The sequence below is a fragment of the Oncorhynchus nerka genome, linkage group LG7 (genome assembly GCF_034236695.1).
Source record: "Oncorhynchus nerka isolate Pitt River linkage group LG7, Oner_Uvic_2.0, whole genome shotgun sequence".
Classification (NCBI taxonomy): Eukaryota; Metazoa; Chordata; class Actinopteri; order Salmoniformes; family Salmonidae; genus Oncorhynchus; species Oncorhynchus nerka.
In genome coordinates this window covers 59,226,210-59,240,930 of record NC_088402.1, presented here as the reverse complement: position 1 = coordinate 59,240,930, position 14,721 = coordinate 59,226,210, and the positions used below count along the sequence as shown (strand labels likewise).

At 42.0% G+C, this 14,721-nt stretch overlaps 1 protein-coding gene across 2 annotated transcripts in view; it reads left to right on the top strand.

The window, feature by feature from the left end:
* Nucleotides 1-14,721, top strand: part of rtel1 (regulator of telomere elongation helicase 1) — a 57,667-nt gene that overhangs the window by 4,542 nt on the left and 38,404 nt on the right. For both annotated transcript variants that reach the window (XM_029664298.2, XM_065020666.1), the window contains exons 9-16: nucleotides 2,351-2,504; nucleotides 2,740-2,778; nucleotides 3,502-3,574; nucleotides 9,311-9,408; nucleotides 9,725-9,780; nucleotides 10,150-10,233; nucleotides 10,350-10,431; nucleotides 14,450-14,582. In XM_029664298.2, coding sequence (XP_029520158.1) covers nucleotides 2,351-2,504; nucleotides 2,740-2,778; nucleotides 3,502-3,574; nucleotides 9,311-9,408; nucleotides 9,725-9,780; nucleotides 10,150-10,233; nucleotides 10,350-10,431; nucleotides 14,450-14,582 — 719 coding nt within the window. The remainder of the gene's footprint in view (nucleotides 1-2,350; nucleotides 2,505-2,739; nucleotides 2,779-3,501; nucleotides 3,575-9,310; nucleotides 9,409-9,724; nucleotides 9,781-10,149; nucleotides 10,234-10,349; nucleotides 10,432-14,449; nucleotides 14,583-14,721) is intronic.

The following is a 14,721-nucleotide window of genomic DNA, read 5'->3' as shown; positions in this document are numbered from 1 at the left end:
ACCGCCTCCAGCCAGAGCCAGTGTGGCAGCCTTCCGTGAGAGAGCCTGAGAACAACCTGCTCTCCTCTGGGTGTTATGCAATCTGGCCACTGCCTGATCACACACACCGCACTGCAGTCAGTGTACAGCCTCCCTGCCTGCCTTTTTAGACCACAACCAGATCGGAGTGGGGTACGGAATAGAACATGGGGAGGCGATGTGCAAGTCACGCAAGGCTGTTGTTGCCCAGCCTCCCAGCACTAATAGGAGCCTCTGACTTTGCAATAATAACCCGGCAGTCATATGCTCCAAAACCAACTCCTCATGGCTACCAAGAACAAACGTCGCACAGCACTATAACATTGTGGAACATGGTCATGAATAGAGTCAGAGAGGCATATTTGTTATAAATAGTACATTTCTATCCACAATGTTTGCCTACTGAACGTGGCCCTGATTGGCTTCTCCCCCTGTGAGAAAAATGTCCATTATCATCATTATAGCCCTCGTCACACAGTTGGCTTTCCTTTACAACTATTGTTTTTCACTGTGTGGATAGAGAGTTGACCTATATTTATTTCAGTAAGGCAGCAGTAGCTGTAGTCTGCTTTTGTGAAACTAAAGAGCAGCCATAAAATGACTGCCAGACAAACAGAAACTGCAGAGCACGAGCATGACTAAGCCAAATAATCGAGATCTGCATCCATAGTGTGTCGACACTGCCACCCCTAGTCCCTCCAAGCCCCAACTTCAATCCATTTTATAGGTTGGAAGAAAAAATGAGAACCAGCCACGTTGATTTATTTATTATGTCTCCATTTTAATTTCAGGCAAAACTGGTTTGCTTTCAGTGGCAGCCTCCTGTCTCTCTGTGTCTTCCTCCAACCCCCGCCCCGTCCAGGAGTTTGGAGTTATTACAACTTTGAGAACAATCTGGAAGGCTGCCAAGTGGCTGGCTGCTGGCTGTTGTCTCTACAGTCTCCCAACTCTGATTGCCTACTGCAGTAATATACAGTGCATTTGGAAAGTATTCAGACCCCTTCACTTTTTCCACATTTTGTTACGTTACAGCCGTATTCTAAAATGGATTAAATAAAACATTTTCCTCATCAATCAACACACACAAACCCATAACGATTAAGCGAAAACAGTTTTTTTTTTTCAAATTGTTGCCAATTTATTTTTAAAAATTATATATTTTTTACATAAGTATTCAGACCCTTTTGCTATGAGACTTTCATTGATCATCATTGAGATGTTTGTACAACTTGATTGGAGTCCACCTATGGTAAATTCAAGTTGACAGTGCATGTCCGAGCAATAACCAAGCCATGAGGTCAAAAGAATTGTCTGTAGAGCTCCGAGACAGGATTGTGTATAAAAACATGTCTGCAGCATTGAAGGTCCCCAGTAACATGGTGGCCTCTATCATTCTTAAATGGAAGAAGTTTGGAACCACCAAGACTCTTCCTAGAGCTGGCAATCGGGGGAGAAGGGCCTTAGTCAGGGAGGTGACCAAGAACCCGATGGTCAACCTGACAGAGCTCCAGAGTTCCTCTGTGAAGATGGGAGAACCTTCCAGAAGGACAACCATCTCCGCAGCTCTCCACCAATAAGGCCTTTATTGTGGAGTGGCCAGACGGAAGCCACTCCTCAGTCAAAGACATGACGGCCTGCTTGGAGTTTGCCAAAAGGCACCTAAAGGACTCTTAGACCATGAGAAGAGGCAGGGACTGGGAGACTAGTCAGAATTGAGAGAAAGATGAAGGGAGCAAAGTACAGAGAGAACCTTGATGAAAACCTGCTCCAGAGCGCTCAGGACCTCAGACTGGGACGAAGGTTCGCCTTCCAACAGGACAACAACCGTTAGCACACAGCCAAGACGTGGCTTCGGCTGCAGGAGTGGCTTTGGGACCAATCTCTGAATGTCCTTGAGTGGCCCAGCCAGTGCCCGGACATGAACCCGATCTAACATCTCTGGAGAGACCTGAAAATAGCTGTAAAGCGATGCTCCCCATCCAACCTGACAGAGCTTGCGAGTATCTGCAGAAATGATTCACCAACATCCTAATATATTCCTCCATTAGAAAGGTTTAAGCTTGGCGGATTACGGTTCAACCATTACCAGGTATTACGAGACCATTTTTCAGGTGTTTAGCACTTTGTGCAAAACTCATGAACAGGAAAATATCCATTAGGCACTAAATGGAAGAAAACTGACAAACAGGGATGGACTACCTGGATGTTTTGAAAACAAAGTACTCCTTTTCATTTGCAAAACAAAGGAAACTGTTTCTGTTGTTTACCCTTATGAACATGAACCACTGTAAATTTTTCCTCTGACTGCTCTGACCACTTAAAATGCCCACAGGAAAAGATGTGTGAGGAGTCCACATCCTTTGACCTCACGCCCTACGACCTGGCATCAGCTATCGATGCTGTGGACAAGCTGCTAGCGGAGCAGGCCAAAGAGGCCGGGCGAGGAGACGTCTCAGAGGACTTCAATATGGAATCCATAAATGGGGGTCAGAATAATTATTGTCCACACAATTTGCAAACTCATTGTAAGGACAAGCATTCATGATTTCTCCCCCCCTATATTCATATGCAGAGATCAATGACGTAATGTCCTCCTGGTTTCATTGATTGAGTAACGTGTGAATTGTATTATGACAATCATTTTACTACATTGTTCAATTTGAAACGGAAAATATTTTTTTTTATTTGAAAGTGCCACCTTTAATAATTCTTTCATTCCAGGTTTGAAATTGGACATAACCACCATTGCTAAAATAAAACGTAAGTTATTTTATCCTGTTTGTCATGCAACCATCATACACTCCTCTCTTAAAAGGAACATTCAGCAGTTGCTACATCCATTTTTGGACTTATAAATGAATTATATGTACCCAATGATTCATGAAGAATTTAACTTATAAATGCCTTATAAGCTTAGTCGTACCCCATCAGAACCCAAAATATAAGCTTGTTTTATTCCAATGTTTGTAAACAAATAACATTTTAAACAAAAATTATATATATTTTTTAACGTTAACCTTTATTTATCTAGGCAAGTCAGTTAAGAACAAATTCTTATTTACAATGACGTCCTACCAGGGAATCATGCCTTTGTTCAGGGGGTTAGAATGACAGATTTTTACCTTGTCGGCATGGGGATGCGATCCAGCAACCTTTCGGTTACTGGCCCAACTCTCTAACCACTAGGCTACCTGCCGCCCCCTATATAGCTTCAACACATGGTTAAAACTATCATTTTGATATGGATGGTCAGTTCTTGCATCTCTAGCCCTATGCATTTGAGAGTGGTTACATTTCTCCAGCCCCATCCCTCAGCTTTTTACCAAACCAGGGCAAGGGAGACTGCTTTGTTATTGTTTCTACTGCTGATTGCTGCTTTAAGAAGAATGGGATTTCACCAATGAATGTGTCTAATGGTTTAAATGTGTAGTATCGTAGAGATTGCACTGCACAACTCCCTTCTTACATAAATGGTTTTTGCAGAGATACTTCTGGATCTGGAGGCGGCCATTGATTCTTACGACGTGCCGGACAAGGGGATCACCAAACCTGGAAGGTGTGTGCTTCTGGGTTTTGCAGAGGGTATACGTGATATTAATATTGAGATGTTTTTGATTATGGCTGTCATCACCGCCCAAAAGAGAATTAAGGATAAAGTCGGTGCATTTATTTTGGAACTCACCTCATAGCACCATTGCAAAAGCACTTGACAGGCTATGCATTTGGTTACTGCTGTCATCTCCAAAGATAATGAAGGGTAAAGCACATTTTACACTTCATGCACATTAGTGTATTTTTTTTGTAATGCCCTTCAAAGCATCATGCTTGCATTTACAGTGCCTTCAGAAAATATTCACACCCCTTCACTTTTTCCATATTTTGTTGTATTAGAGGCTGAATTTAAAATGGATTAAATTGAGAGATTATGTAACTGGCCTACACGCCATAATATCAAAGTGGAATTATGTTAAAAATGAAAAGGTGAAATGTCTTGAGTCAATAAGTATTCAACCCTTTTCTTAATTTTTTTTCTGTAGCGAGCCTAAATACAGTGCATTGGGAAAGTATTCCAACCCCTTGACTTTTTCCACATTTTGATACGTTAGTCTTATTCTAATAACTGATGAGAGAATGTTTTTATGTAATCCATTTACACACACTACCCCATAATGGCAAAACGAAGACAAGTTTTTGGAAATGTTTGCGAATATAATAAAAAAACAGAAATAATTATTCAATAACTATTCAAACACTGCCAAGTCCGTGCAGAGCTGTCATCAAGGCAAAGGGTGGCTACATTGAAGAATCTCAAATATAGAATATATTTTGATTTAACACTTTTGGTTACTACATGATTCCATATGTGCTATTTCATAGTTTTAATGTCTTCAATATTATTCTACAATGTAGAAAATAGTTTTAAAAAAGAACGAAAACCCTTGCATGAGTAGGTGTGTCAACTTTTGACTGGCACTGTATACACAGTGCCTTTGGAAAGTATTCAGACCCACTGACTTTTTTTCACATTTTGTTACATTACAGGCTTATTCTATAATGGATTAAACAAATATACATTTTTGCAAATATATTAACATTAAAAAACAAATGCCTTATTTACATATGTATTCAGACACTTTGCTATGAGACTCGAAATTGCATCTTGTTTTCATTGATCATCCTTGGGATGTTTCTACAACTTGATTGCAGTTCACCTGTGGTAAATTAAATTGATTGGACATGATTTGGAAAGGCACACACCTTTTTAGAATAAGGCTGTAACAATGTGGAAAACTTTCCGAATGCACTGAACAATTATCTGTGAGTTCCCTCAGTCGAGCAGTGAATGTCAAACACAGATTCAACCACAAATGCCTTGCAAAGAAGGGCACCTATTGGTAGGGGGGGCAGACATTGAATAACCCTTTGAGCATGGCGAGGTTATTAACCACACTGGATGGTGTATCAATACACCGTCACTACAAAGATACAGGCGTCCTTCATAACTCATTTGCCGGAATGAAGGAAACTACCCAGTGATTTCACCATGAGCCAATGGTGACTTTAAAACCAATTAGAGTTTAATGGCTGTGATAGAAAACTGAGGATGGATCAACATTGTAGTTACTCCACAAGCTAGCTAAATAACAGTGAAAATAACTACAGAATATGAACAGAATATTCTAAAACATGCATCCTGTTTACAATAAGGCACTAAAAATCAAATCAAATTTTATTTGTCACATACACATGGTTAGCAGATGTTAATGCGAGTGTAGCGAAATGCTTGTGCTTCTAGTTCCGACAATGCAGTGATAACCAACAAGTAATCTAACTAACAATTCCAAAACTACTGTCTTATACACAGTGTAAGGGGATAAGGAATATGTACATAAGGATATATGAATGAGTGATGGTACAGAGCAGCATACAGTAGATGGTATCGAGTACAGTATATACATATGAGATGAGTATGTAGACAAAGTAAAAAAAGTGGCATAGTTAAAGTGGCTAGTGACATAAGGATGCAGTCGATGATCTAGAGTACAGTATATACATATGCATATGAGATGAATAATGTAGGGTAAGTAACATTATATAAGGTAGCATTGTTTAAAGTGGCTAGTGATATATTTACATCATTTCCCATCAATTCCCATTATTAAAGTGGCTGGAGTTGGGTCAGTGTCAATGACAGTGTGTTGGCAGCAGCCACTCAATGTTAGTGGTGGCTGTTTAACAGTCTGATGGCCTTGAGATAGAAGCTGTTTTTCAGTCTCTCCGTCCCAGCTTTGATGCACCTGTACTGACCTCGCCTTCTGGATGATAGCGGGGTGAACAGGCAGTGGTTCGGGTGGTTGATGTCCTTGATGATCTTTATGGCCTTCCTGTAACATCGGGTGGTGTAGGTGTCCTGGAGGGCAGGTAGTTTGCCCCCGGTGATGCGTTGTGCAGACCTCACTACCCTCTGGAGAGCCTTACGGTTGAGGGCGGAGCAGTTGCCGTACCAGGCGGTGATACAGCCCGCCAGGATGCTCTCGATTGTGCATCTGTAGAAGTTTGTGAGTGCTTTTGGTGACAAGCCGAATTTCTTCAGCCTCCTGAGGTTGAAGAGGCGCTGCTGCGCCTTCTTCACGACGCTGTCAGTGTGAGTGGACCAATTCAGTTTGTCTGTGATGTGTATGCCGAGGAACTTAAAACTTGCTACCCTCTCCACTACTGATCCATCGATGTGGATAGGGGGGTGTTCCCTCTGCTGTTTCCTGAAGTCCACAATCATCTCCTTAGTTTTGTTGACGTTGAGTGTGAGGTTATTTTCCTGACACCACACTCCGAGGGCCCTCACCTCCTCCCTGTAGGCCGTCTCGTCGTTGGTGGTAATCAAGCCTACCACTGTTGTGTCGTCCGCAAACTTGATGATTGAGTTGGAGGCGTGCATGGCCACGCAGTCGTGGGTGAACAGGGAGTACAGGAGAGGGCTCAGAACGCACCCTTGTGGGGCCCCCGTGTTGAGGATCAGCGGGGAGGGGATGTTGTTGCCTACCCTCACCACCTGGGGGCGGCCCGTCAGGAAGTCCAGTACCCAGTTGTACAGGGCGGGGTCGAGACCCAGGGTCTCGAGCTTGATGACGAGCTTGGAGGGTACTATGGTGTTGAATGCCGAGCTGTAGTCGATGAACAGCATTCTCACATAGGTATTCCTCTTGTCCAGGTGGGTTAGGGCAGTGTGCAGTGTGGTTGAGATTGCATCGTCTGTGGACCTATTTGGGCGGTAAGTAAATTGGAGTGGGTCTAGGGTGTCAGGTAGGGTGGAGGTGATATGGTCCTTGACTAGTCTCTCAAAGCACTTCATGATGACGGAAGTGAGTGCTACGGGGCGGTAGTCGTTTAGCTCAGTTACCTTAGCTTTCTTGGGAACAGGAACAATGGTGGCCCTCTTGAAGCATGTGGGAACAGCAGACTGGTATAGGGATTGATTGAATATGTCCGTAAACACACCGGCCAGCTGGTCTGCGCATGCTCTGAGGGCGCGGCTGGGGATGCCGTCTGGGCCTGCAGCCTTGCGAGGGTTAACACGTTTAAATGTCTTACTCACCTCGGCTGCAGTGAAGGAGAGACCGCATGTTTTCGTTGCAGGCCGTGTCAGTGGCACTGTATTGTCCTCAAAGCGGGCAAAAAAGTTATTTAGTCTGCCTGGGAGCAAGACATCCTGGTCCGTGACTGGGCTGGGTTTCTTCTTGTAGTCCGTGATTGACTGTAGACCCTGCCACATGCCTCTTGTGTCTGAGCCATTGAATTGAGATTCCACTTTGTCTCTGTACTGACGCTTAGCTTGTTTAATAGCCTTGCGGAGGGAATAGCTGCATTGTTTATATTCGGACATATTACCAGACACCTTGCCCTGATTAAAAGCAGTGGTTCGCGCTTTCAGTTTCACGCGAATGCTGCCATCAATCCACGGTTTCTGGTTTGGGAATGTTTTTATCGTTGCTATGGGAACGACATCTTCGACGCACGTTCTAATGAACTCGCACACCGAATCAGCGTATTCGTCAATATTTCCATCTGACGCAATACGAAACATGTCCCAGTCCACGTGATGGAAGCAGTCTTGGAGTGTGGAGTCAGCTTGGTCTGACCAGCGTTGGACAGACCTCAGCGTGGGAGCCTCTTGTTTTAGTTTCTGCCTGTAGGCAGGGATCAGCAAAATGGAGTTGTGGTCAGCTTTTCCGAAAGGGGGGCGGGGCAGGGCCTTATATGCGTCGCGGAAGTTAGAGTAACAATGATCCAAGGTTTTACCACCCCTGGTTGCGCAATCGATATGCTGGTAAAATTTAGGGAGTCTTGTTTTCAGATTAGCTTTGTTAAAATCCCCAGCTACAATGAATGCAGCCTCCGGATAAATGGTTTCCAGTTTGCAAAGAGTTAAATAAAGTTCGTTCAGAGCCATCGATGTGTCTGCTTGGGGGGGATATATACGGCTGTGATTATAATCGAGGAGAATTCTCTTGGAAGATAATGCGGTCTACATTTGATTGTGAGGAATTCTAAATCAGGTGAACAGAAGGATTTGAGTTCCTGTATGTTTCCTTCATCACACCATGTCTCGTTAGTCATGAGGCATACGCCCCCGCCACTCTTCTTACCAGAAAGATGTTTGTTTCTGTCCGCGCGATGCGTGGAGAAACCCGTTGGCTGCACCGCATCGGATAGCGTCTTCCCAGTAAGCCATGTTTCTGTGAAGCAGAGAACGTTGCAGTCTCTGATGTCCCTCTGGAATGCTACCCTTGCTCGGATTTCGTCAACCTTGTTGTCAAGAGACTGGACATTGGCAAGAAGAATGCTGGGGAGTGGTGCGCGATGTGCCCTTTTTCGGAGTCTGACCAGAACACCGCCTCGTTTCCTTGGGTCGCTGCATGCGATCCATTCCGTTGTCCTGTTTGTAAGGCAGAACACCGGATCCGCGTCGCGGAAAACATATTCTTGGTCGTACTGATGGTGAGTTGGCGCTGATCTTATATTCAGTAGTTCTTCTCGACTGTATGTAATGAAACCTAAGATGACCTGGGGTACTAATGTAAGAAATAACACGTAAAAAAACAAAAAACTGCATAGTTTCCTAGGAACGCGAAGCGAGGCGGCCATCTCAGTCGGCGCCGGAATCTAAAGTAAAACTTTAAAAAATGTGGCAAAGAAATGAACATTATGTCTTTAATACTAAGCTCAGGCAAAATCCTAGAGGAAAACCTGGTTCAATGTGCTTTCCAATAGACTCTGGGAGACAATCAGCTTTCAGCAGGACAAAAACCTAAAACACAAAGCCAAATATACACTGGAGTTGCTTACCAAGATGACATTGAATGTTCCTGAGTGGCCTAGTTACAGTTTTGACTTGAAAATGGGTGTCTAGTAATTGCCAACAACCAACTTGGCAGAGCTTGATGAATGCGCAAATGTTGTACATTCCAGTTGTGCAAAGCTCTTAGAGACTTACCCAGAAAGACTCACAGCTGAAATCTCTGCCAAAGGGGATTCTATCATCTATTGACTCAGGGGTGTGAATACTTAATGTAAATGAGATATTTCTCTTTCTTTTTCAATACATTTGCAAACATTTCAAAAAGCATGTTTTCACTTTGTCATGATGGGTTATTGGGTGTAGATTGGTGAGGATTAATTAATTAATCTGTTTAGAATTCAGGCTGTAACACAACAACATTTTGAATAAGTCAAGGGGTATGAATCGTAGAAAGCGCTCATCCACATTCTGTACACTTTAAACCATCCCTCTCAGCTTCATCTACGAGTTGTTCCAGACGGCTCACCTCACATTTGACACAAGGACGCCCATCTTTGAAGCCCTGGAGCAGATCACTGGATATCTGGCTGGAAGTGAGTCTCTGTTCATATGGCTTCCCCTTTATTCAGCCACTCTGATGTGATATCAAGTTCAAATCTAAAATAACATTTTGAAAGCTAATTCAATAAATTCTAAAATGTTATTATTGAGCGATTGTATGTCCACTTGTCTGAAGTCCTGAGTCATTGTAGTTTTAGGATTTAAGTTAAGCCTTCCATTATTTGCTTTCACTTTTCACTGCCTTTTCTAGTGCTGTACCTTACATTGTCATTTGAATGCGGAGTGTCTGAACATAGTTAGTGATGGAGGTGATACTATAAGTGTTTATTTCTTTTAACATTTTAACAGAACCAGGCATATTCATGAACACAACTGGATTACAGAAATTGGCGGACATAATTCAGGTTTGGTGCACTTTTAAAGCGTTGTTTTTTTTCTTTCATGTATTTATTTTTAATAAAAAATGTACACTAAATATGCAGATGTAAAAACTGCATTGGAATTGAAAGATGTTGAGCACTTCTCAGACCTAATGATTTTCAGAGCGTTTCCTGTCCTACAGATGGGACAGAGGGAAGTAAAGAAACGGGATCAGGGAAAGAAAGAAGAGGGGGATGATATAGTGATATAGAGGGATTAGAGAAGGGAGATGTGGTTGAAATAAAGCAAAATACAAAGCATTGGAACAGGAACAATGTCCTTGTTTTAAGTCTATCAATGTATGTCCAATGTGAATACTGTATCATGTTCTTTCTCTTCTTTTATCTCACTAGCTGGTGTTCTGCGTTGATACACAAGAGGGCAACAAAGGTGCAAACATGCCGCTCAACATGCAATCCAGCACCACTAAATTTAAGGTGTGTAATAGTCACTAGTCACTATTTCATCTGTATCTGGAAATACAAATGCCAATCAGAATTGTACATTTGAACCATGGTTTTAATACTGTTTTGGCACATATCCTCTGTCACAGGTCCATATCCATAAAGACACCAGCTATCATAAGAAAAAACAAAATACTGATGTGTGGTCTTCATCTTCCTCCAAAAAACAAGGTAACAGTCTGTGTCAGTCTTTGTTGAACAAATACATTTCTTCAAAAATGGAGAAGAGAGATTTCATTTCACTTTCGCTTACTTGGCGAATGCAGCTAGCTAGTTTAGCCTACACAAACACCCGGCTCAGAGAGAGATGCTATGTTCGCTACCTGGCTATGGCTATCCAAAACTGAAACTCTTCTAAGTCAAGCTGAGCTTTTGGTTTTCTTAATTTATTGCCACAGGCCCGCTGGTGTAAATGCTAAACTGTTTGCCGACTGTACACTCTACTGCATGATTGTATGGGTTTACTAATGCGTCAGTTCTATTAGCTATGCTAACTATGACGTTAGCTAGCTAATATGTTGACAACGATGTAGGCTGTGTAGCAGTTATGATATGAATGTTCGACTTGGAACGTTTTTTTGTTGTTGCCTGGTCACAGACCACTAATGTGTTGTGCACTGAAGTCCACAAGCGAAGGGAAAATGTGAGAGAGGAGGATAGCGCATGGATGTGAGAAGGAATTGCAATGAGCAAAGTGATCATGCTGTTTGTATGTGGCTGCAATGAAAGTGAACTGTTTGCATGTGATCAGGGGTGTATTCATTCCGACCGATTCTGTAGAAAAACATTTCTTAAACGGAAGAAAACTGAACGAAACAGCCATATACATACCAGAATTTGTCCAAATGAAACTCCAATGATTAGACTAATGATTACAACTTAGATCAGCAAGAGTGTGCTAGGCAATATAATGTGTCGCTGTCTGTCACCTTGATTACTAAAATGTTTATCTCAACCTGTGCACCTACATTGTAAACTTTCATTCATAGGCTAGGTTGTAGCAACCTCATGATGGCTATAGGGAATATTTGAGTCTCATGTAGTAGTCCAAACATATCGATGTTACATTGAGCTGGGTGAATGGAATATGAATGATATGCTGTACTAGAAATAAGGTCATGCTCATAAAAAAAATATGAATAATTGTCCTCATCTTAAACGGTACCGACCACCACAAGTAGATATTTCCTTCATTATAACAAAATATTCTTCAAACATAAAGGTAAGTATTTTTATATACATATCCTTTTTTATTTTTCAAAATAATTAACAGGCCTTTTCATAAACTGCTCTAAAAGTAACACTATGAACACTGATCTCAAGTTGCCTAGACAAATGGGTTAATACTCCGTAGGACTACAGTATATAGCACTACGTAGTGGTGTATTAGAGATACATCAATGTCAGGTGGCCTCTTGAGGACTCCATTGTAACTTTTGATTAGTAGCTTCCAATCATGATTTACAGTGCATTCAGAAAGTATTCATACCCCTTGACTTATTCCACATTTTGTTGTTACAGCCTGAATTCAAAATGGATAAAGTATAAAAACCCATCTACACATAATGACGCAGTGAAAACATGTTAATTAGCTAATTTATTGAAAATGAAATGGAGAAATACTACATTTGCATAGGTATTCACACCTCTTTGCAAATTGAGCTCAGGTGCATCCAATTTCCTTTGATCATCCTTGATGTCACTATAACTTGGGAGTCCATCTGTGGCAAATTCAATTATTTGGACATGATTTTGTAAGAAACACACATGTCTTTATAAGGTCCCACAGTTGACAGTGTGTGTCAGAGCAAAAACTATACCTTACCAAGGAACTGTTCATAGGTCTCCGAGAGATAATTGTTCTGAGTCATATATCTGGGGAAGGGAATAAATCATTTCTAGTGTTGAAAGTTTCCAAGCGTACCGTTCCATTGGGAAATGAAAAAAATATGGATCTACCCAGACTCTGCCTAGAGCTGGCCGTCCAACCAAACTGACCAACCGGGCAAGAAGGACCTTGGTCAGGGAGGTGACCAAGAACCCAATGACAGAACTACAAAAGTTCTTTGGCTGAGATGGGAGAACCTGCCAAAACGACAACGGTCTCTGATTAGAGAAATGTTACACTTTGGCCAGAATACAAAGCACTTTGTCTGGAGAAAACCAGGCACTGCTCCATGCTATGGATGCTTTTTAGAGGCAGGGACTGGGAGACTGAAAATGATAGAGGGAACAATGAATGTAATCAAATACAGGCAAATCCTTGATGAGAACCTGCTTCAGAGTGCAAACAACCTTAGACTGGAGCAAAGATTCAGAACAAGAATTTGAATGTCCTTGAGTGGCCCAGCCAAAGCCCAGACTTGAGTCCTATTGAAAATCTGTGGGAAGACTTGAAGATTGCTGTTCACCACCACTCCCTATCTAATTTAACCAAGCTTAAGAAAATCTGCTAGGAAGATTGGGAGAAAGTCCCCCAATCCAGTTGTGCAAAGCTGATACAGACGTACACATACAAGATGACTCAAAGCTGTAATCGCTGCCAAAGGTGCTTCTACAAAGTATTTCATTTAAAATAAATGTTTCTAACATTTCTAAAAACATGTTTTCCCTTTGTCATTATGGGGTATTGTGTGTAGATGGGTGAGAATGTAATCCATTTTGAAAGCAGGCTGTAATAATAGAACAAAATGTGGACGGGTATGAATACTTTTTGAAAGCACTGGCATTGGGCGATGTTACGATACAATATCGCCCAACCCTTTGAGACACACCGTCGATGGTAACAACATTGTGATGTAACAGACGATAGTTTTTATATATTAGATTGTTTTTTTACAGAAGATATTTAAACCTATTTGTACATGACTGGCACCGCTGGAGTCGGGCAGTGCACAATTCTGACCCAGCCGGGTGACACGCCAATTCACCTTCCTATTCCCATTTGCCATTGCCTTTTTCAATAAATAAATATATATATAGGTAGACTTAGCCTACTATTAACATAATGCAAGAGTAGGCCTACAATGTATGTAGATGGAGCGGAGAGTGCCAAAAGCTGCGCAAAATGTCAGATGACATTTATCTCGCTCACCTCCAATGTCGGATGATCATGGGCCTTTTGCAGCAGACACTCCTTTTTAATCTGGCTTGTTTTAAAACACTTCATTTCCCATTTTTGTCCCAATCGCCATTCTGTTTGAATGTGACATGTTGGTCTATGAATAACCCACATTTGGATAGGCTACAAATTAAGCTAATTAGTTCTCCCAAGAAGACTGCCCAGTGATTGTCTTCTATGGTGAACATGTGCTCTCAGTTGAAATCGTCCGAAATCACCATTTGAAAGGGTCTCGTGTCACATCGTAGGCCTACAACGTTGAGTTCCAAATCACCATTCAAAGTTATCGGTACCACATATCACAATATGATTTGGTTTATATTTATTCATTTGCACACAAGGAAATACAATATTGGTAAGATGATTTCCACATTGTAGTCTAATGATTAGACTTTCATCGGTGGTTTGTGCAAGACACTGCATTACAGATCGTTTCCTGCATTGCTAGGCAACGCAACGACGCGCCCCAGGTAAAAAAATAAATAGATGATACAATCGCATATCAGTGATGTCTGGACAGGTTGATGGGACAATGTGTCATGCCAGACATCGCCCAACCCTAGGAGGCACTGTATCTAATGGAAACAGGATGTTTCATGTATGTATTTTGAACACTGAGATCTCAGTCTGTATTCACAAAGCGTGTCAGTGTAGGAGTGCTGATTTTAGGATCAGTTTGGCCTTTTCGATCATAATGAATAAGATTCATATTGACGGGGGACCTGGGGCTTTATGTACCAAGCGTCTCAGTGATCAGCACTCCTACTCTGAGGCGATTTGAGAATAAAGGCCCTTGTACTACAGGTTGACATTGAGATCCCTGTACATTATAGAAGAGAAGTCCACTGCTCTCCTCAAAGAAAATCTGAATCAACCGGTCACTTTAGATCTAGCTACAGGCAGTGTTGCTTGGCCATTCTCCATCCAAATTCTGTCTGCAGTTAACTGAGCTAGACAGAGTGTATTATGGACATCTGCGCTCATGTTTGGACCGAGTTCCCTGGTTGAATGATGTACCATGGTGTTTTGCGATTTTAAGAAACCAGTGGGGATGTGGTTTTATTCCAGGAAATGTTCTGAGTTACTGGTGCTTCTCGCCTGGGTTCAGCATGCAGGAGCTGGTGAGGCAGGGCGTGCGCAGCATCATCCTCACCAGCGGGACCCTCTCCCCTCTGTCCTCGTTCACCTCCGAAATGCAAATGTGAGTGTGTCATTTGTCAACACACACACACACACACACACACACACATGGGAAAAAATCTATAGTAGGATATTAGCCATCAACTTTGTTACTTACCTACTTGTCTTGTCATTCACATGTTGGTCATTTAGCAGATGCT